General features: G+C 38.2%; 1 protein-coding gene across 3 annotated transcripts in view; it reads right to left on the bottom strand.

Moving 5' to 3' along the window:
* The window catches only part of VCAN (versican), a gene marked incomplete at its 5' end in the record, with an annotated part of 94,385 nt that overhangs the window by 55,098 nt on the left and 15,502 nt on the right, over nt 1-23,785 (bottom strand). For all 3 annotated transcript variants that reach the window (XM_081090395.1, XM_081090397.1, XM_081090396.1), the window contains 2 exons: nt 1,319-3,955; nt 11,012-11,305. In XM_081090395.1, coding sequence (XP_080946521.1) covers nt 1,319-3,955; nt 11,012-11,305 — 2,931 coding nt within the window. The remainder of the gene's footprint in view (nt 1-1,318; nt 3,956-11,011; nt 11,306-23,785) is intronic.

Below are 23,785 nucleotides of genomic sequence, written 5' to 3'. Positions count from 1 at the left end.
TGGGAATGTATTCCCTTCTCTTCTATTTACGGCCCCGGCAAGAGCTTGCACACTGAGAAAATTCTGGACAGCAGAGCTGTGAAGACAGTAGAGCTGTGAAATCTCCATCTACAGAGCTGGAGGCCAACTGATATGACAACAGAGTTACCTGTTTGTTCCCAAAAAGTGCCCTCCTGGGAAGTCTAATGACGATAGAGTAACTTTTAAGAAAAATAACACTCTGAGGGGCCTATCTCAACAGTAAGAGAGAACACACCACATTCTTCTAGCCCGTCTTCCCAGAGCCGTGTCAAGGAAAAATGAGTAGCCGTTCATTTAATTCACATATTAACACTAGAATATAGCACCTTAATTAAAATCAAGGATCTTGACTCCTAACTTAGAAAGAGACAAACAAACTTGATCTATTGAACTATGTAGTCTAAACTCAGCTTACCAAAATTAAAAGATGGTGTGGTTTTTAGAAAGGAGCACAGTATGTTTGATAATGAAAATTGCAAGTATTAATCAATGTAAAAAAAAAACACAGCTTTTAAACATTTCACCAGAGAGATAAATAAGCAAAATATAAAGCATTCCTACAGATGAAACAACGAAACCATAAAATAATAACATGATAACCTGGTTTTAGGAAAGAGAGATAATGCTGACATAGCCATCTTCTGAAATGATATTGGATGCAATGAATTACAGCAATTCCTAGAACTGAGCTAGATTGTATTTGTCCTAAATATTTAAAGCCTCATTAAAATACCCAAGGAAAACAACTTAAAAACATTTGGAACTTGCATGAAATAACATTTAAGCAGCAGACTATAACTCACCCACAAGTCATATAATAAAAACAAAACAAAAAAAGACCATAGCAAACCTTTAGATGTCTTTTTGTCAGCCCTAGGAATGTGAAAAGGGTTTTAGCTGTCCACAATGTAAGTACTGAAGGTTAATAGTTAAAGACCAATGGAATGTTAACACAGTCTAGTACTACACTGAGTAGTAATGCATGGAAAGACATTGAAATTAACACACTTTGTTCTGCATGTTCTGAAGTGATGTAACGGGATGATTTGGTTATATTAGATGACAAAGCAGGGCTTCTTATAACCTTTAAAATAAAACTGTATCTAACATTCTTCCAAATTCTTTAACATATTCTTCCAGTGCTTGTACAAATATGTGAAGCTAAAACACAGAACTTTTTCACACTCCAGATATCTTCTAATGGCAGCATTTGGTAAGTTCACTTTTTTTCCAAAAGAAATTTTCAAGATAAAATGCTGATTGCCTTGACTGGTATGTCTAAAAAGCAAAGACTTACCTGTCTTGTTTTCTCTGACCTCAATAATATAAATATTTATGTCAGGGTGGAATTTTGTCCCCGTCGGGGGTTCTGGAGTGGAAAGTGCCTGAGGACGGAAGGCCTCTTTGCCTTCTACAGTGGGCGGTCTTGCTGGCTGTGTGACAGGAGGAGGACTTGAAGTTGTGAAATACTCTCTATCGATACCGGTTTCCATTTCCTTATCCTCAAGGGTAGTGGGAGGAACATGCGATGTTGATTCTGCAATGATTACCATGTCACTGGTTGTCTCTTCAACGTGTTCTCTGTCAATGAGGGGAGGTTTCTCTGTGGGTGCTAAAGAGGGCTTGAAGGCTGAAGTTGTGTGAAGTCTGTCTGCTGAACTGAAGGCGGTAGTCATCTCACTTGGAACTGTGGCTTTAATTGTTGAAAATTCTGGGAGTTCTGTGACTTTGGGCTTTTCGAATAATCCTGAACCTAACTCAATATAATCTAAGGATGTTTTCTCTCTTTCCTCAGTAGTGGTTTCTTCTATAAGCTGGGTAACACTGGTGCTTAAAGGCGATACAACTCCCCTTGGACTAGTACCTTCTCTTTCATATTTTTGTTCAGCCCCCGGACTTAAAAATACTGTTGGCCCCGTGCTTGGTGTTAGCCTTACAACTTCATCTATTTTTGCTTTGTGCTCAGTGACAGCACCAGGTAGATAAGACAGAGTATGCCCAACTTTTCCAATTGGAGTTGTTTCTAAAATTGGGACTCTCTCAGAACTCGTCACCCATCTGTCTTCAGAAACAGTATATGCTGACCCATCACTGTCATGTTCATCCAAAGGAAGTGCTGCTTCCTTGGCTGTGCCAGCTGTAGAACCAAGGGCAGGAACTATTTTTTCTGGAGTCTGATCTTTCCAAGGAAATTCTTCCTGAGTTGTTCTCTTTGCAATTTCTGTTGTTGTTCTTATAGTTTCAGGAGAAATTGTTGCTTCCAGGTGAGTCTGATCAATGGCATGTATGTCTTGAGAGGGTTCACCTAGAACTTCACCTTCTGATGGAGCAGAAGGTACCAACACTCCCCATTCTGTCTTGGGAATTACAGAAAGAGGAACGGTATGGGAAGTGCTTACATAAGTAGACTCCTGGGTGCTACTATAATTAACGAATGTTGATCCTTCCATATCTGAAGTGTGTGCAAATTGAGGGACAGTAGACACAGGCTCAGAGACATCCATATCTTCTGCTTTATCCAAAGCACTTCCTTCTACAGTTGCATGAGCAGCTCGATCTTCCATGCTTGTGACAGGGGGGACTCTTTCTTCAGCTGTAGAATCCCTCAAAGTTGACTTTTCTGTAATGCCAGTTGATGTAGTTGGCTGAAATCTAATTGTGAATTTCCCGTGGTCTGTTGAGTCTTCTTCAGTAAACTTCTCTAATGGCATTTGAGTACTATCTGGGATAAGAGCAATGTCCTCTCCTCCATCCTGAGTGAAACCTGGGATTTCTTCATCCTTTCCACTCACTCCTGTAGTGGTGAGTAAGGCCAGGGGCAATTTTGGAGAACGTGCATGTTCTGTGGACTCCAACGGCTTTGAGGTTATACTATCTTCATCCCATGACCATTTTGATACAGTGACTACCTCCACACTTAAAGTGCTGTGGGTTGAATGCACTGTTGTAATACCCTCATCATACTTTGTAGTGCCTTGATAGCCATCTGTTCCTAATCCAACTGGAGTTCTTGTAAAGTCTTCCTCCACATCTCTTGCCACTGTTGGCACAACGCTTAGCTTTGTTGTTGTCAGTGCTGGTGAATCAAAGGATTTGGTCGTTTCCACCAAAGACTCTGAGGAAGCTGTAGAGAACTTCATTCCAGAGAAGTCCTCTTCCTCTATTTTTTCTATAAATGGGTTGACGGTGACCTTTTCCTGTATTTCATCCTTGGTATAAGTATCCGTTCTCAATGCTGGTATTAGTTGACTGGGGGTGGTATCTTCTGAAGTCTTAGACACTGTAATGACTTCGGGTATTTGGCTGAAGACCAAGGTGCTCTGGCCAGATCTAACTGTAGATGTTCTGTCTTCACCACCATCGCCAGCTTCTCTCAAGGTGAAATAGCGGGTTGTTGTCACTAAATCAGAAGTAGTGCTTACTCTTTTCTTTTCAGTTTTGGATTCCAGGGTCATTGTTGTAGATACAAAAGGTGTTTCAGTTACAGAGAATTCTGTGGAAGGAATGTGCTTTGATATTTCCATAGATGTTACCAAGGGACCCACTTCTATTTGTTCAACTTGTGTAACTGATTCTTGTGTTGGCATGTATTCCATGACACCATTCCACGAATCAGTAGCATGACGGGAGGTGACAGTTGTACTTTGGGGCACTTCTTCCCTAATTTCAGATATGGTACTCCCAGGAGGTGTGGGTGAATCAGTGGCTAATCTGTGTGTGACCACTGGAGACTGAACTGTGGATTTCTGTTCAAAATTGGCTATGTTTCCCACAGCAGGGGACTTTGTTGTAATGACAGGTAAGTCAGTAGTTAAAGGGGTGATTGGTGTAGTTCTGTCAGGTACCATTTGTAGTTCTTTGGATAAACTGTGTGATGCAGTTTCTGTAAGGATATTCAGATCGATGGTTGTAGTCTCTGATATATTCTGTTTGGCTAGAAAATAATTTCAAAGAGTTGATTAGACAAGGCACTAATAAAAAGTTGCACGTCCAGTGTTTGTTAAATGCTGCTGTGTATTTTGGGGTGACCCAAATGTGTTTTGTGATGTATGGGAATCTAAAAACTACTTAAATTAACCCAAAGGCAACTGAACATTTAATAGTCACCAATTGATCACTTGTTTTATAGTGTAAGGGTTATCATTGCTTTTACCCATTGGTGTGAATGACTGTTCCTGGTTAAGGAAAATGAGTATTATCTAGTTTTAAAATACGGAGATGTCCAAAAATATATATGAATGCAGAGTTTGGAAGTAGTAGATAGGTGATTTATCAGAAACTACAGCAGCAACTTGAAGCCTAGTAGGAGAACGTAATGTTACTCTTCTGGAAGCTTCTGTACCCTGCCTCTAGGTTTCTCTCTCCTTCTCAAGCTGCACAGTGACTCAGGGGAGAGGGAGTGCCTTAGATTGCAAAACAACCAAAAGCCACATCAAATGTCCCCAAGTTACACATAAACGATTACATTGTCCATAATGCGGAGGGGCTTCATAAAAACAGGATATTAAACTTTTAAAAACCACTCTTCACTGATTCCAGGTGTTGGGCATTTGTCTTCCTCCTCCTTTCAACTCTAGTGGAGCCTCGTTCTAATAAACAATAAAATGTTTTTGGCAGAGGCTACTTGGCATTTGTTGTATTTCTACATTTTGTTCTAATGTTCTACACAATGTGCTTGTAGCTCTTAAAGGTCTTGGTTCCAGGGTTACTTTAGCATGAGACGCAAATGTAGAACAGGAAGTAAAGTACCCACATGATATATTTTAGGTCTGTAATTACAAATCACTGGAAACAACTCTGAGCATCAGAAAGAATAGGCTCAGGCAATAAAAAGTAACATGTCATCAGAAAACACTACATTAGAAGGCATCCAGATTTACAGAGAATGGCTTGGCCTGTTTAAAGACATTTAAATTGTGTGTAACAACGACAGTGTTGGAGACAAGATTCCTTCTCAACATAGGGGGGGAAAGCAGCAGCTTAGTACAGAAAGATTCTGAGTTGCCCTAGCCCGTTTGGCTCAGTGGATAGGGTGTCAGCCTGTAGGTTCGATTCCAGTCAAGGTCACATGCTTGGTTTGGGGACTCCATCCCCAGTAGGGGGCATGCAGGAGGCAGCCAATCAATGATTCTCTCTCATCATTGATATTTCTATCTCTCTTTCCCTCTCCCTTCTTCTCTGAAATCAATAAAAATATTTTTTTTAAAAAAAAAAAGAAATATTAGATTCTGGGTTATTTGTGTGCTGTTTGTTTTTTCAAATTCAGACTTTCAAAAATCAAAAATTAGTTGCCACTAAACTCAGAAGGAAATGTTCTGCGGAAACCTTAGTCGTTGCTTTGCTGTATCTTGTACAACTTAAAATTAGTTGTATGGGTAATGCCTGTTCCCCCTGATAAGAGTTGTAGTATCTGTAGTATTTATAATATCTTGTGTCTTACTCTTAATCCCAAAACAGAAGTCCTTGGAAAATAAAATTGCATACCTTTGGGCTCCATCTAGTCTGTCAAAATGTAATGATGTTAGATCAGTGAAACTGTTCTAATACTAGAATGGTAAATACATGTCATTATATATTTGTCCAAACTATAAAATGTACAGCACAGAAAGTGAACTTTACTGTAAACTATAGACTGTGATTGATTACGACGTGACATGTGGGTCTGCAAATGTAACAAATGTAAGGGGAATGCTAATAACAGGGGAGGCGGTGCCTATGGGGACAGGGGATATATGGGAAATCACTCAATTTTGCTGTGAACCTAAAACTGCTCTAAAAGTAAATTCTATTTTAAAAATGTAATGATAAAATGATGTCATTTTGTTGTAAATCAGAGTTGAGCTATAATAGCCCAGATTAATCAACTTTATAATAAAAACTTGGTGAATATATTACAGTGCATTTAAACAATCTTTAAAGTCTGTCACTATTTATCCTTCTTTAGTAAAACAAAACTAAATTTAAAAACAGAATTGAACTCTTCAAAATATATAAAATATCCTTTTTCTCCTTTTCTTATTTTTTAAAGAAAAGCTCTTTCTACATTCATTTATTGGAAGAAGCTTTAATCTATTTTGATTGACATGAGCAACTTAAGGAGCCAAATTGTGGTTGACTGTTTTTCTTTTAATTCAATTCTCTATAGCCTCTGAAATTCCATCACTGTTACCTCATTTAACTGCCAAATATCATTTTTGTCTTATAACCGCATTCTTTGGGAAAACAGTAAAATGTACATTCAAAGAAAGTTACCATGGAAACATAATATAAACACTACACTGCATATTATAAAAAATTATTCATTATTATTAACAACAAAAAAGGTAATTTTGCTTTTTCCCTCTGAGTATTTCATAGCTGATGAGATTAATTTAACAAGAGGTGATAACTGTATTAGGGCCAAACAGAGCCTGTGAATCAGGTATCCTTAGGTTCCAAGCCCATTTCTGTGCTAGCAACTTCTACAAGGCTATGCAAACACTTGACGGTGTTTGAAAATTAAGGACTCATTTAAAACACTAACTATGTCATTGTCAATTATTACGAGACCATTTGGTGTTGGCTTCATCTAGTCCTGGAACATAGTGAAGTGACCGTAATGTGAGTCTGAGAGGATCTCCCTTACAAAGCCAGGATTTGTGTGAGATATATATATATTTTAAAAAAAGGTTTTCAATAATTTTAGAGCCCTGTTAAAATGTCTGCTCATAATTAACTTAATTAATTATACTACTTGGAATGAAAAACCTCAAACTTCCTTTTTGGGGTTGGGTAGATTTTTCATCAATGTAACAGCCGATTCCCATCATAACTCAGCATAGCTCCTCTTCTGGGCCATTTGTTTCAACCACTTGCCCCACCCCGAAAAATCTTTTTTAAAAAATACAAATATCTTTGAAGAGGGTTGTGAGTGTCACTGTATTAATGGTGATTATTATGAAGGTGAGAACACAACTCTAGGCTATTCTATAGGTGTCATTCCAGAAGCACTCATATGGAGAAGTTTATGTCTTGGAAAACTACCAGTGTCCCCTCAGCTTCATTGCCGAGGGAGCCAACAGAAATCAGCATGCTCCTTTTCCCACAAAAGCTACTTCCAACCTTGCAGCTGTCTACCACACAGATGTTTCACATCACTGTCCTTATGGCATTTTATGTTCTACGGACTATCTTCTCCATGCTTCTGTTGGGAGACATCTGGCAGATTTTTCTAATAAAACATAAAAACCCAATTACCAGTGTGATAGTCGATTTAACTCATACCCATTAGCCTACATTATAAGGAAATGACTAACTTCCAATTAGTTCTTCTAGTTTAAATGTTTTATACATAAATAACTGTAAACATTGGAATCACAAATAAAGTGGATTCTCAGTAAGTTGATTCTATGTAATAGTTGGGGGGAAAGTAAGATTGAAACAGTGAGATTAAAATGCAAAACTTTTAACATAGTTTTATAAGTGAGTGAATGTTAACATATTCAAATTCAATAAACAGAAAACATTTAAAAAATACCAATAAGGGAAGAATAAATGTTGGTGCCTATACTCAGATTATGATCTAGGTCATACAAAAAATAAACTGACCAAAGGTTAGAAGGGCAGGCCAAATTTAAAAGTAAACAAATATGGCCCTAGCTGGTTTTGCTCAGTGGTTGGAGTGTCTGCCAGTGGACCGAAGGGTTATAGGTTCAATACCTGGTCAAGAGCACATACCTGGGTTGCAGGCTCAATCCCAGGTCCCCAGTCGGTGTACATATGGGAGGCGACCAATCTATGTTTTTCTCACATCGATGTTTTCTCTCTCTCTCTCTCCCACTCCTCCCTTCCCCTCTGTTCTCTCTAAAAAGGTCAATGAAAAAAATATCCTTGGGTGAGTATTTATAAAAATAAAAGTAAACAAATATGGATGAAATAGCATATAAAGTGGTGAGTACTTATTTAGCCTTCTTTAGGCCACTATTTTAAGTTCCATAATTAATCAAACAGAGAGATATAAAAAAAAAAGGAGGGCTCAAAGCAAGATCAGATAGATGATTAAAGGCTTAGGCATTGAAATTTCAAAACAAGGAAATTATTTCAGTTAAGGAAGACATTGAGGGACAACTGAACAACTGTGTTCAATAAGAGAAACAGCTGTTATTTAGATTTTGATCTCTAACTTAAAAAGGAAAAATGGGCTCCAATTCTAATCCAATGGGTTTATATAATTAGAAAAACTATCTGGGTGACAGTAATAAGGTATTAGAATGGGTTTTCTAGGAAACATGTTCTACTACCTGTCTTGAGATCATTAATAACATCAAATGAGAGATTACCATGAGTCTTGAATGCTTTTGATTCACTTAAGTTTGGGGGTGTATTGGGTGAGCTTTCAAAGCCCTGTATAACCCTCTAACTTTCACAGAACTCACTTAAGTCTGAGGTCAGAGAAAAATCAAAAGTGCATAGTTTAGTTTAATTAATTTACTGGTTTTTAAAATTTATTTGACAAGAATAGATTCTAATTATATTTATCACCAGCCATTATTAATGTTCTATTTAATGATTTTTAAAGGAAAAGGGAATTATAGCAAAGTAAGATTGGGTACTATTCATTCACCAGGAAATAACTATAAAAACACTTTCTACATTTGGTAAAAGCAAACGAGAAAAATATGGTGATATTTCTACATTCCTCTACTTTACCAACCAATTGTACATCTCTGAAATCATTTTTTGAACTGTCACTAGGGCCACAACTCCTACAAAATTTACCCTATAGAATTTAGTCATTACTCAATTATGTGGGGAAAGTGAATGACAGTCAAGTCATTTGAGAATATTTTTCAAATTATTATATACATATGTGTGTGTGTGTGAACACATCTATATACAGGGTGGGGCAAAAGTAGGTTTACAGCTGTTCATATGGAAAATAATACAATGATTAATAAATAATAATACAAGAATAAACTATGTTCAAGTGCTCACAACGGTAAACCTACTTTTGCTATACCGTGTATATTAAAATAATTTTTAAAAAATAAATCAGCAATTTGGGGAAGCTGTTGGCATTTCATGTGCTTTAAAAAAGGTTTTTATGTTGACTCAACATTCTAAGCTTTTTATGCACTGAATAAATTTTGAATGATAGGTTCTTAAAGGTAGGGAAGAAATAAAGAAGAATCTAGCCTTTAGTTTAGGTGGGACAAAACCCAAAATTTGAACCATTATATTTGCAAGTTATATATATATTCATTTGAATTAGAAAGAAAATAATAGACCTAAACTTTCCAATTTTTCAAAGATTTTCATGTAGAGTTTTAGTAGGTGGTGTTTATATTTGAATCCAAGTAGCTTGTTATTTCATACATTCATGTGAATTCCTCATTTAAACAAATAATTTAAAACACATAGGATGGATTATTTGTGTCTACAGACAAGCTTTGATTTAAATTTTACCTTCAGGGAGAAAAAATGTTTAAAAGTTTTCTAGTGCCACAAGAAATATATATAATCAAGGGATGTAGTGAAGTTGAAGAATTCTACTCTTTCCCTAATTTAACCTCTCTAACCCCTTCGTCCCAACATACACCAAATCCAATTTTATTCCTTAATCCTATCAGTCACAATGTAAAACTGATCATTGAGCCTGAACTACTCGAAAATCACTGTTATGAGAATGTGACTTAAAAGAATGTTTATCTTTCCACTTTTAGGAATAGGTTTTGTCATTGTTGTTTGTTTTCCCAAAAATTAGCAAGAAAGACTTTCCTATTGTTTCAGGGTTTAGAAACAAAAGCTAGTATTTTCAATGGCTGTTTATTGCCCATTTGCATCGTGCTAATACACAACATGTGGCTTTAACACTCAGGAAGTTGAGTTGTTGGGAGGAGATCCAAGCAGAGGCCTCATAGTGGGAGGCAGCAATGTGTGAAATAACACCTTTCCGGTGTACTAATATCTATTCTGCTGACCAGTCAGATCCTAGCTTTGTCTTTTTGGTTGATGAAGAATGCCTGTACATTTCACTTTAGAAACCAATTACATTAGCTATTTTCTACTCATTTCAGTTACATGTTGCAATAACAAGATGTATTAGAAGCTTGGTAAAAACTTTTCACTATATTTCAATATAAAATGGCTCTAACTTAAACATAACTCAAGGTCACCCAAAATTTTGGGAGATCTTTGTTTAGCTGTCACAACATAGACCTGACAGTAAATAACACCAGACTCTGGATTATTTGCTTGTTTAATTAAACATTCTACAAGTATTATATCATGAGACTACTATTGATAAAGTCACTTAAGGTCAGTTGAAAATTTTAAATAAATATATCATGAATGTTGAAAATTGTTATTTAACACCAATTTAAGTAGCAAACCTAATGAAGATAGCAAAAAGCATATATTGTATGTCAATATGATTCTAGAGAATTATTATAAGACACATTTCCATTACTTGAAACAAAATGGGATAAAAGAAGATTTTAATTTATAGCATGAATCATTTTTAGGTATTAATTGAATGCTATGATTATCTATGTCAGTTCCAAGTACTCACCTGCAATTACTGAGATTTCAGTTCTCCACCATTTCAAAGAAAGACATACCAAACAAAGACAAAATAAATAGACTCAAGGTCTCAACTCAGCCACAGTTGACCTTGGCATTATAGCACCAACTATCTAATTGCATTTAAGTACTGAAATTAATATAAAATAATGACTCATATATATGTTTTGTGGTGCAGTGGGGCACCATTAAAACCTTAACTTGACATTTCTTCATCCCCTTTAAAAAACCATTTGTCAAACTTCACGCAGTTATAACCATATCACTGCTGTTCCATCTGCATGCTTTTGAAAGTTACTGTACTGTTTCCACTCCGTGCACAGACTGCAAGTTATGGGATCCTTCCCAATCGCTAGGTGAACATCAATGCATGCCTTCGAAGTATTTTTGTTTTAAATCTGTAACTTTTAAAAAGGTATCAAACACTTACGTTTGAAGCAGTAGGCATCAAATCTGCTATCAGGGGAAGGGAAGCCTGTCTGGTTCTCAAAGCGATACAGGGTTCTCACCCCAAGCAAACCACCTCCACACTGGGCCTTGGCCACAGTCACAGGGTGGCGGACGCTGGCGTCCATCAGCCACCCGTAATCACACTGGTCAAAGCCGTTCCTCCAAGCCGCGTGGAGCTCCCCCACCGTCGCCAGTCGGGCATCCTGGTTTTCACACTCTTCTTCGGCCTCCTCATAGGAGAATCTATTGGGAGCAGTGATGTGGAACACATCACCTGAAATAAGAAAAGGAGAGAAAGCCCTAAGTTTTATTATTCATCCCTTTACAGTTTGGGGTGATGGGGGGAAGCATGTGATACTTTTTCATGGCACGGTAGCAGCTTCTGACACTTTAAAGCAGCAGACATAACGGTTACTTAATTATGTTACTATTCGTGCATGATAAGATATAGCACATACCAGAAAAGTGTCATATGTAAACTTGCTGATCAAATGACTGCTTCTATGGCCTATGGGTATATAGAAGCAGGTGTCTGACAACAATGTCATGATAATTAAGATGAACAAACCTTTCCAAGTGAACCTTTGGATTGTTGTCTAGGAAACGAGTTTCCTCTTTAATGAAAGAGCCAGTGATGTACTTACTAACATTGCACGCTGGGAAGGGAAAGCTGTATGGAACCGACACTGAGGCTATTTCACTCTGTTTATCCTACAATCAAACAGTAACTCTCTGACCCTCCTTTTCATGTACCACTACCATCAAAATGGATTAGCTCCCATCAACTCAAATAACAAAATAAGAAAACCTCCAGGGTTTGAAGTCAGGAAGGGAGGGAAGCAGAGTGGAGTGCCCTTGCCTGCCCTCCTGTCCCAGACTCAGAGCTGCTGGGATTGGCATGCGGGTCATGGCCTGCACATGGTCAGGACCAAGAATGAATGGGGACCATCAGCTCCCACTCAACCAACCAAAGGCACCAGAGTACCCCCGGGAGGAAGGGGGCCTTTTTCCAGCTTGCTCTGTGCAGGGTAAGTACCTTTTGCAACCCGTCTGCCCAGACGACTCCTTTCTCCAGTTTTCACACAGACCCTACATGTTCTAGCTGTCAGGGGCTCTCGCGAAGTTTGAGAGCCTCTTATATGTGTTTATTGACCAACAAAGAAAGGCTGAACATTTGCTTTGCTCATCACCAGGCCCATTTAATGAGGGACATGTTCATTATCATTTAACGTGCATTAATAAAATACTCTGGAAACGCCAGTTTGTTATATTGGAATTCTCCTTGGGTAAACTAACAAAACAATTGGCTGAAATGAATTCAATGCAAATTAAACGATGCTTTCCAGACGTGAACACACGTGGCCTTTTAAAAGACAGAGGCAAAGTTAGAGAATACCGAAGCAAACACAGCAGGCAGGAGGGAGAACATGAAATGAAAGGGAGAAGGAGCTAAAATATTGATAGCCCATCATTGTCGCCACTGCGGGTCCTGTTTCCCTCTCACTGAGGCCGCTGGCTGCGTCTGTGAGATATTGGACAATTGGGACTTCAGAGCTCTCACAGTTTGGATTGTTACAGAACTTCGATGTAACAAGCTGTTGTTTAAAATGAATAGAGCCATCACTCTCTCTCTCTGTGACAGCTTTATAAAACAAGAAAAATTAGTCATAGGAAAAATAGCCAAATCATACACATCCGCTTTTCTCACTATAAATCTAAAATTGCTACTGATGAAATTTGGTCAAATCCAAATAGGAGCTCTTTGAAGAAGAGAAAGAAAAATGACTTTTAGCTGACTGAAAAAAATAAGGTGGGAGGTGAATAGGTTTGTCCTTAATGATCTAGTCTAGCAAAGGACAGTCATCGCAAATTCAAAAATACACCAGCGGCCTGCTGTCGCAGTGACTGAGCATCGACCTATGAACCAGGAGGTCACAGTTCAATTCCCGGTCAGGGCATATGCGGGGGTCATGGTCTCCATCAGGGGGGTGGGGGTGGGGGTAAACGGGGGAGGAGGCAGCCAACCAATGATTCTCTCTCATCACTGATGTTTCTATCTCCCTCCCTTTCCCTTCCTCTCTGAAATCAATAAAAATATATTGTATCAATAAATAAATAAAAATGCACTATAAGAATATAAGTTCCTCCTGCCTGCCTTCAATGTCACTCTCCCTAGTAAGTTTTAAAAGCATGAGGGTCACAATACCAGTCACAGAGTATGCATTCCGTCATTTTTGTTAAAATAAGTGCCATTTCAAGTTCTTGTTAAGGAACAAGGTGCTCTTTTTCTCCCCTCCTTCCCAGGCAGCACATTAACGAACGCTAATCCTGCGGTGGGGCTGTGGGGAGCTGCTGTCTGGACAGGTGATTGATCTCACCTATGGGTTTGGCTCAAAGCTACAGGGGGAAAAGGCAGCCGGCGAGGCTGGAGGCTGGTCTGAGCTGCCGGCGCAGCCTCATTCACTCCGCCCTGCACTTGCAGTAAGCCTGGAAGGAATGCCAGTGTGAGAGGGCAGCATGCCAGCCCGCTTCCCTCCCCTCCCCTCCGAGGTGGAACACTTGCGTTTGTTATTACAGCTGGCATATCGTTTGTGTTGCCTTAGTTTCCCGCAGTGCGAGGTGCTTCTACTCTGAGGTAAAACTACTGTTCCTCTGAGGTAACAGGAATGATCAGCCAACCAGAGCAGGGCAACGAAACATAATTAATTGAGTAAAACTGCTTCTCCAAACAGCTATGTTAGTCGATCCGTTAGGGGAAATCAACGTCTCCAAATGCGGCCAGACCAAAGAGCTAATGAAGAAAAATGACGGCATGATTTCACGGGTAACTGGTTTCCCTGTCTCGAACAGCATACGTGTTCGGGGTATTAAAGGAAAGAAAGGTTTCAGAAGGTGATGGCAGGTTAAAAAGAGAATTCTCTTATTATTATTAAATCATAAAAATCTACTTATGAAGCTATATAGAAACTCATGTTAAATCTGATTTTATGTCAAAATAGTAATTATATAATTCATTTTTTGGAGGATACAATTTCTGTCTACTTATCCAATACCCATAAACTAAAAATTTTATTTATTTGATTAAATTCTGTTATTCCCTAAGGCCACCTATTTTTCTTTTTATTTATATGTAGGAATTTTTCAAACAAGAAAAATGAAATTTTAAAAATATATATTGAAAGATACATCACCAGTGGGTTTCATGTATCTCAGACAAAAAAAAAAAAGGAAGATTTAACTGACACTGAGTTTACTTTAAGGTGAGAATTACTATATGCCATAATTGTTGTTTTATTTCAAAAGAAAAAGAAAAATTTTCTTTAACTCAACTCCAGAAAAAATAAATATCTAAAACTCCTAAATCATAATTGCTTAACATAAACATTACCTTGCCCACTTCAAAAAAACCAATGATATAGTGAGGCATCCACATTATAGAATTAACTTACTATATATTGATACTCCTATGATTAACAGTGAATCCATATGCAAAGTGATAAGTCAAGTGCCCAAACTATTATAGCCAGGACACTTTGTACTTTTCTAAAATATGCCAGACTATCCTGGCATCAGTTTCATTCTAAAACCCAACCCCCACCACACACACACACACACACACACACACACACACACACACACACACACAAACACAAAGGTAAATCAATGAGTAATGCACAGATAGCAGTAACTGAACTAATTTATATTACTAAGAGTTCTGGATTTCTAAGGCATCTATAATTTTCTGTCAAGTTTTTGTGTGTGTGTGTGTGTTTTCTTATTCATTAGATGCCTGGACTTAATTAGATAACCCATTTGACGTTGTATGACTTTTATCTAACATAATACAAATGTAGATGACCCGCTGTTTAAATCAGAATTAATCTATTAAAAACTTGTTGAAGATGTGGATCAGGAATATTGTTAACTTACAGTTTAAATTCTAAGAACATAACTTCCAAAAATGTCTTCCACAGAAAACTGGTGAGCTTTGAGATGTGACTAGGTATTCCAGAGAGAAGAGTTCCATGCATAATCGCATTTAGAAAAACAAATACAGGTCATTTGACAAGTTTCATTTCTGCAAAACTTCTCAGAGCATTTAATGTTACAGTATCTATTGGGAGACGCATACCATTTGACCATATAATTCTTTTTTCACAGAATACTACTTCATAGTCCATGGATCTGTCTCACGGAGTAGTTTGAAAACATTGCTCTAGAAGAGACATATGTGTTTCAATGAAGAGGAACCTCACTTGATCCATAACTCTAACTTAGTATTAAGTTTCTGGTTGCCTATTTGTCAACCTGCTCAAGATAGGAGCAGAGTAAGTGGATCAGGTAACCACACAGAATCAAAGCAGGAGCCAAATAACTAAAGGGAGTACAAAGCAAAGGGCATATTAAGTCCATTGCCACCCAGGGTTGCTTCAAAGACTGCAAGTGAGCAAAGCAGGGGGCGGGGCACTGGGGCAGAGTGGTGATGAAGTCTCTAAGAAAGTTTTAAAGCCAAACACAGAAGGAGCTCATTTCCTAAAAAGATCTTTTTGTAAAAATTAAAACAAGATACAGCCAATAAAAGCATTAGACTTTCTCCTCTATAATAAACCATTGGCACATCTTTATTTTTTTTAATTTTTTAAATATATTTTATTGATTTTTTACAGAGAAGAAGGGAGAGGGATAGAGAGTTAGAAACTTCGATGGGAGAGAAACATCGATCAGCTGCCTCCTGCACACCTCCTACTGGGGATGTGCCCGCAACCAAGGTACATGCCCTTGGCCGGAATCGAACCCAGGACCTTTCAGTCCGCAGGCCAATGCTCTATCCACTGAGCCAAACCGGCTAGGGCTGGCACATCTTTCCATACCAAATCTCACAGAAAAACGCAGGTCATGGGCTAAATACTGACTGCTTTTGTACTGAGAAAGCAGTCAAAATATTAAGATTTTCAAAAATTTTATTGATCTACTTTCAGTGTTTAAGTCTATAGTTAGGAATTATCTACAGATCAAATTATATGTTCTAAACTACAGCCCAGTGGAATGAAATTAGACAGACATTAAGTCTGGGTCGGTAACAATAAAGTAACTCCAGTCCTGGTCCAAAAATGAATGATCACAAGAGGATGCACCAAGAAATAAAAATCTAAGGTCCAGAGGCACAGCCAATTCAGGAACCAATGAATAAAAGAGAAAGAGAAAGCAAACATCTGAGAAGCAAGCAAAGCAACTCACCACCTTTGCTTAGTTTCTCTCCAACATGACTTAATTGGCCATGTTGTGTAAGTTCCTACCCTGAGGCCATCTTAAAGGCACCTTTTTGCCTCTGATGTAGGCAATAAAAGTTCCCTCTGAGTTTTTATCCCAGTACCACCTGCAGAGGGGAGAAGAGGGAACATTCTGTGAGAGAATATCCTACTTTATTAGCACAGGACAAGGCTGTGTTCTGTGTCTACACCTGAATACTTGTAACTAAACAATTTCATGTTATTTTGGATTTACTAGACAATTGCCTTTCTGGAAGGCAAGCAACGCTTTTATTAGTTGAACCCACCATTAAGTTCCAGAAGTGCCCTTGTCAAAGCAGCTGCACCTACAGGACACTTTTATGAAATCTGTAACTAGAGTACAGATGTGGAACATGTCTCTAAATGTTACCTACCTATGAGACAATATTCCATTTTTCTCTGGATACAGAGAGCAAATAAAATGTCAGAAAAGAAATACATAAAGTATCTTTTATAAGTAAGAATTCATCCAAGTGTATACGTATGCATTCACATTAAAATACATAAAATATAATGTAGAACAGAAGCTTTCACACACAAATTTGCATATTTCATATCAAACATATATGCAGTCTTCTTAACTCATACTTTTCCAAATTTTCCAGTTAAATACTGTGACTCTGAATTATTCCTGATATTTCAACTGCCCAGGCATGTCCTGGAAGAAACTGGAAGACATTGCTGGTGAGACTTTAATATCCGTTGATACTCCACAAACTCAATTCATCTTAATCATAGGAATTAATATAATCAGAATTATTAAGAAAAAAAGACACATTTTAATTTGACAACTAACTGCTCTAAGACCCCCTAGAAATTTGACCATGCATATTCTTTTTCATCACTTCTGATTGCTAAATGAAAAGCTGTTACCTGGCTAACTCAAAAATTACACCTACTGAAAGGGCAAGCAATGATAATAACAAATCAAAACATAAAAAAATGATGCACACTGTTCAAAAGCTAGAGTTTATAGCCAGGAGTAACTCAGAAAGATTAACAAGACAGGCTATAGCAAAGGTGGGATAGGCTCTCTCTCCCGTGCTGACAATTCCTTGTGGTCACTAAGGTGAAAAGGGAAGTTGACATCAGCAGATCACAGATAATACTCAATTCTTCCCTAGACTGAAGCTGATAGGCTGCTTTCTTTGGCAGTCTAACTTGAGACCTCACCAGTTTTCCAGCTGGATATATTTGCTGGGTAGTGTAATAAATGTTTATGCTTCTTCTGTTTACCTGGGCTCATAGCCATCTTTCCTGAACTATCTGGTCTGAAAATTAGTTCTTAAAAACTAATCATGATTCCCTTTGTCCATCTGAGAACAGGAATCCCTGATTTTTTTTTCCAATATACGGAAGTTCAAGATTTGTACATTTCCTTGCTATTTGGATCAAAAGGGTATATAATTTAATAAATGTGTGCAAAAGTGGATATATGGGGTGAGCTGCAAGTAGTCACATGTAATGAGTTTCTAAATGCCATGCAGTAAAACCACTTACAGTATATGGCAAGTACCATGGTGATAAAAACAATTCAACATAATTATTATTTGCTTTGAAGTTTTGGACTTTTAAGTTTTTTCAAAGGAGGTTTCCTTTTCTTTTCTTCCTCTTTCTCTCTCTCTGTCTCGTTTTTGCCTGAGTTGACATACACAGATCAAAGCAATGAACGCTAATGCTCATTATCCTCTGGATCATGAAACCCATCCGCTGTACATGCTTGGTGAACACCTAACACACACGCTTTCAAGGGCCAATATTTGTAGATGACTCAAGAGCATGTCAATGCCCCTCAGATTTGATCTTCTACCTTCACAGAGAACACCAACCTTCTGTTAACAATCACAAGAAAACCTCCAGGTTCCCTCCCTTTCTGGTGTTGGGTTGGTGATGTCTCTGATTTGAGGAGCAATGAGACTGGACAGCCAGGCCAGCACCTATCCACCTTCTCCTCGCCTTAGGCTGAAGTAGAAGCTATGTGGCTGAAAGTGTAGACTTTGAGTTCTGAAATTTGTAACCTCTAATTAATTATTGGAGAATTGTCATTAGTCAACTTTGATCGCCAGTTAACATTATCTACATCAGATAACATTCATGGGGAAAGGGATTCATGTATTTGTCAATGTGCTACTACACAAGAGCTCATGTGCATCAATTTGAAGGGCTGAAAGACACGGGAAAGCCCCAGTAAAATTTAAACATACCTGTATTTGTATGGTTTTCAGGATGTTATCTCATTCTTTCCCATTGACAGAGCAGTAAGATTTTAATTAAAGTGACAAAGAAGTTCTAAAAGATTTCTGGGTGTCTGAGTCTTCAAAGTATATAAGAGATTGAATGTGTTATTTGGTCTGACAGGCACAGTATGGCTGCAGGACAGCACAGGAGGATCAGCCTAGTTTTATGTTTTTGTGTGTGTTATGTGTTTTTTTAAAGTTTCACAGTTGAGAGGTAAATAGCCACTGTATTTCCAAAGAAGCTCGTTGAATTCAGAACTCCAGGAGACCTTGACATCAAAACCTTAAAGCAAATGACTGTCATATGCTTCAAGGAGTTTATGTCAAGCATTTATACTTTTTTAAATGTAACATTATAAAATGGAAAAAAAATTATTGTACAAAGTTCCAAGGATTCCATTAAAGAACTATTAGAACTAATAAATTCAGCAAGGTTGCAAGATACAATATCAATATATAAAAATCAATTGTATTCCTACACTTGCAAAAAACAAACAGAAAAATAAAGAAAGAAAAACTCATTGACATTTGCATCAAAAAGCTGAAATTTTTAGGACTAAATTTAATAAAAATACTACAAAACTTATACTCTGAAAGCTAAAAACATCATTGAAATAAATGAAAGAAGATTTAATAAAAATAGAAAAACAGCCAAGGCTGGTTTGGCTCAGTGGATAGAGTGTCGGCCTGCGGACTGAAAGGTCCCAGGTTCGATTCCGGTCAGGGGCATGTACCTGGTTTGCGGGCACATCCCCAGTAGGAGATGTGCAGGAGGCAGCTGATCGATGTTTCTCTCTCATCGATGTTTCTGACTCTCTATCTCTCTCCCTTCCTCTCTGTGAAAAATCAATAAAATATATTAAAAAAATAGAAAAACATCTCATATTCATAGATCTAAAGAATTAATATTGGTGAGATAGCAATACATCTCAAATGGACCTAGAAATTCAATACAATCCCTATTAGAATCGCAGCTGGCTTCTTTGTAGAAATCAACAAGCTAATTCTAAAATTAATATAGGAACTCAAGGAACCAAGAATAGCTAAAACAATTTTGAAAAGAAAAGAACAGGAAAACCAAGATGACGGCATAGGTAAACACCGGAGATTGTTGCCTCGCACAACCACTTCAAAAATACAACTAAAAGACAGAATGGACATCACCCAGAACCACAGGAAGGCTGGCTGAGGGGAAATTCTACAACTAGAAGGAAAGAGAAAAGCATACCGAGACTCAGAAGAGGTGCTGTGCGGAAGTAAAATGCGGAGGTGCGTGTGGAGTGGGCTGGCGGCTGAGGGCGCTGTTGTCTGTTTCAATCGGGAGGGAGTCTCAGGCTCTGAGCTCCAGTTCCTGGCGAGTCTCTGGGGAATCAGACTCAAACGGGAGAAGCGGGACTGTCTGGCATGGGTCGGAACTCGAGGACAGCTTTCTCTCCGAGGTACTTGCAGCGGTTGCTGGGACACTGAGAGGCAGAGCCTCTGGGGACGGGACTGAGAGCAGCCATAACTGCTTGCTCCGCCTGCCCTGTTGATCCCCTGGGACCCGCCCTGCCCAAGCCCTGCACAGAGGCATTTGCTGCATAGCCTCAGGAAAAGGCTAGATTAGCACGTCCCTAGAGGACAGAAGTTCTCCCACTGCAGACACAGCTGATTCTCACAGTCAGTTGGCCTGGAGGTCAAATCCCCCTCAGTGTTACCTACAACAATCAAGGCTTAACTACAACAAGCCTGTGCACAAAGACCACTAGGTGGTGCACCAAGAAAGCATAAAAAATGCAGAGACAAAGAAATAGGACACAAATGACAGAAATGGAGGAAAGCAAAATGCTGGATATAGAATTCAAAACCACACTTTTAAGGTCTCTCAAGAACTGTCTAGAAGCCGCTGATAAATTTAGTAAGGCCCTCGAAAAGACTGGTGAGACCGCCGATAAATATAGTGAGGTCCTCAAGAAATCCAATGAGACCCTCGATGTTGTGATAAAGGACCAACTGGAAATTAAGCATACACTGACTGAAATAAAGAATATTATACAGACTCCCAACAACGGACCAGAGGAGCGCAAGAATCAAGTCAAAGATTTGAAATGCGAAGAGGCAAAAAACACCCAACCAGAAAAGCAAAATGAAAAAAGAATCCGAAAATATGAAGATAGTGTAAGGAGCCTCTGGGACAGCTTCAAGCGTACCAACATCAGAATCATAGGGGTGCCAGAAGATGAGAGAGAGCAAGATATTGAAAACCTATTTGAAGAAATAATGACAGAAAACTTCCCCTACCTGGTGAAAGAAATAGACTTACAAGTCCAGGAAGCGCAGAGAACCGCAAACAAAAGGAATCCAAAGAGGACCACACCAAGACACATCATAATTAAAATGCCAAGAGCAAAAGACAAACAGAGAATCTTAAAAGCAGCAAGAGAAAGAAACTCAGTTACCTACAAGAGAATACCCATACGACTGTCAGCTGATTTCTCAACAGAAACTTTGCAGGCTAGAAGGGAGTGGCAAGAAATATTCAAAGTGATGAATACCAAGAACCTACAACCAAGATTACTCTATCCAGCAAAGCTATCATTCAGAATTGAAGGTTAGATAAAGAGCTTCACAGATAAGGAAAAGCTAAAGGAGTTCATCACCACCAAACCAGGATTATATGAAATGTTGAAAGGTATCCTTTAAGAAGAGGAAGAAGAAGAAAAAGGTAAAGATACAAATTATGAACAACAAATACGCATCTATCAACAAGTGAATCTAAGAATCAAGTGAATAAATAATCTGATGAACAGAATGAACTGGAGATTATAATAGAATCAGGGACATAGAAAGGGAATGGACTGACTATTCTTGGGGGGGAAAGGGGTGTGGGTGGTTTGGGAAGAGACTGGACAAAAATCGTGCACCTATGGATGAGGACAGTGGGTGGGGAGTGAGGGCGGAGGGTGGGGTGGGAACTGGGTGGAGGGGAGTTATGGGGGGGGAAAGAGGAACAAATGTAATAATCTGAACAATAAAGATTTAATTTAAAAAAATAAAAATAAATAAAAGAAAAGAACACAATTGGTAGTCTCACATTTTTCAATTTCAAAATGTACTACAAAGCAATAGTAATCAAGACAATATGGTACTGACATAGAGATCAATGGAGTGGAATGGAGAGTTCAGAAATAAAACCATATATCTATGATCAATTGATTTTCAAGGATGTGGCCATTAAATGGGAAATAAATAATCTTTTCAACAGATGGTGTTGGGATAAGTGGATATATACAGGCAAAAGAACGAATTTGAACTTTTACCTCACACCATGTATAAAAATTAACTCAAAGTAGATTAAAATAAAAGTAAAATTTAAATGTCATGAAACTTTAGAAGAAAATACAAAAGTAAGTTTTCATGACTGGGGATTTGACAATGTTTTCTTAGATATGACACCAAAAGCACAAAGAAACATTTTATAAACTGGATTTCATCCAAATTAGAATTTTTTGTGTTTCAAAGGGCCTATTGAGAAAGCAAAAAGACAACTCACAGAATGGGAGAAAATATTTGTAAATAATATACAGTATCTGAAAAGTCACTTGAATCTGTAGTATATAAAGAACTCTTAAAACTCAATAATAAAAGGGAAAATAACCCAATTAAAAATGGGCAAACATTCCAAAAAGACATTTATCTGAGAAAATATATAAATAGCCAAAAGAGCACATAAAAACTTGCTCAAATCATTAGCAAACAGGGAAATACAAATTGAAACCACAATCAGATATTATTGCATATATTATTGCATACTCATTAGAATGTCTATGATTAAAAAAAAAAAAAGTCAGATAAAAGCAAGTGTTGGCAAGAACATGAAACAAGCAGGACCCCAAAATCTTGCTGATGAACAGTTAAAGTGGTGTAGCCACCTTGGACAACAGTCTCTAGCAGTTCCTCAAAAGGTTAAAAAGAGAGTTACATTTAACCAACAATTCCAATTATTGTAGTCAAATCAGTAAGGCAATCATTACTCAAAAAAGAATTTGCATAGTTCCATCTGATAAGTCAGAGATCTGGGGGAGCTGTGGAGCACTGTGCTTTTCCTGGTTTGTAAGGCTGCCTTGCTGCTCTGCCGGGGAACCTTTGGTGGCCCTGAGAGTTCACTGCAGTGGAACAGAAAAAGGGGCACATCCAACCACTTAACCTCTCCGGTGCCTCAGTTTCCTTATTTTCAAAAAGTAGGGGGTTTTTAAAGAATGCCTGACAAGCAGCCATATAATAAGTAGTTTCCTTCCTTACTCTACCTATGGCTACCTCACAGTCAATCTATTGAAGTAGCTGTACTGAATGAAGATGTCGTCTACCAGAGGTGCTTTAGGGTGCCCTGCCTGCTGGCCTTCATCAGTGGCTCTTTGCTAGACCAAACACTTAACAGAAACAACGCCCGGTTCAGTTTCAAACCCTAACAAGTTATGTTGGTCTCCAAAGCCTATTTAAGAAGCATAGCCCTAGCTGTGATCTATGATTCTGTGAGGTCTACAGAGAGTAGCTAGAACGTTTGCAGCATCTTCTGGTACCAACCTCAATCAATGCGGAGCGGTTCTGTAATCCAGAATCAATATTTGAATCCTCTGCTGACCCATGGTGCGCAGGAAGCTCTTCCAGCTAACTTAGGGCTCTTCAACTCAATAAGCCCAGTATTACTTATTCTTAAATAACTCCCATCAGTGAAATATTCTGTAGATTGCATGCTACAAATTCTATTAAAATCAAAAGTCAATCTGAGAATCTACAGGCAGGAAACCACATAATTTCCAGATTTGATATCTAATTTTAGTCCAATTAAACGTTCCAAAAAGGCCAGAGCTAAGCCCTGCTCTGAGACCTATTCAACAACATTCAGGCCTTTACCTAAAGTTTCGCTTTTCACATCTACACGAGCTCGTATAATAACAAAACAAAAAGGTTATATTTTATTCCAGGTCAGACACGTGGATGAGATGGAAGCATTAGACAAGTCATGGAGGAGACAAAGCTATTCTGGATTTTGACACAAGGAAGAAGTAGAAAAATTAACCTGTAATTTGTGAGTAGGTACAAAGGAACCAATCCCAGAGCAGACAGCACAAGAAAGGGAAATTATTGTGAGAGGCTGGAAAGGAGGAAAGAGTATTTCTAGGAAGGGATTCTTTCTGAGACATCACAGAAAAGAGTGAGAGGAGATATTTAAAGAGAAAAATTAGT

This window comes from Myotis nattereri, assembly GCF_964212035.1.
Source record: "Myotis nattereri genome assembly, chromosome: 4".
NCBI lineage: Eukaryota > Metazoa > Chordata > Mammalia > Chiroptera > Vespertilionidae > Myotis > Myotis nattereri.
Note: the sequence above shows the minus strand (reverse complement) of the source record. Positions and strands in the feature narration are given on the sequence as shown.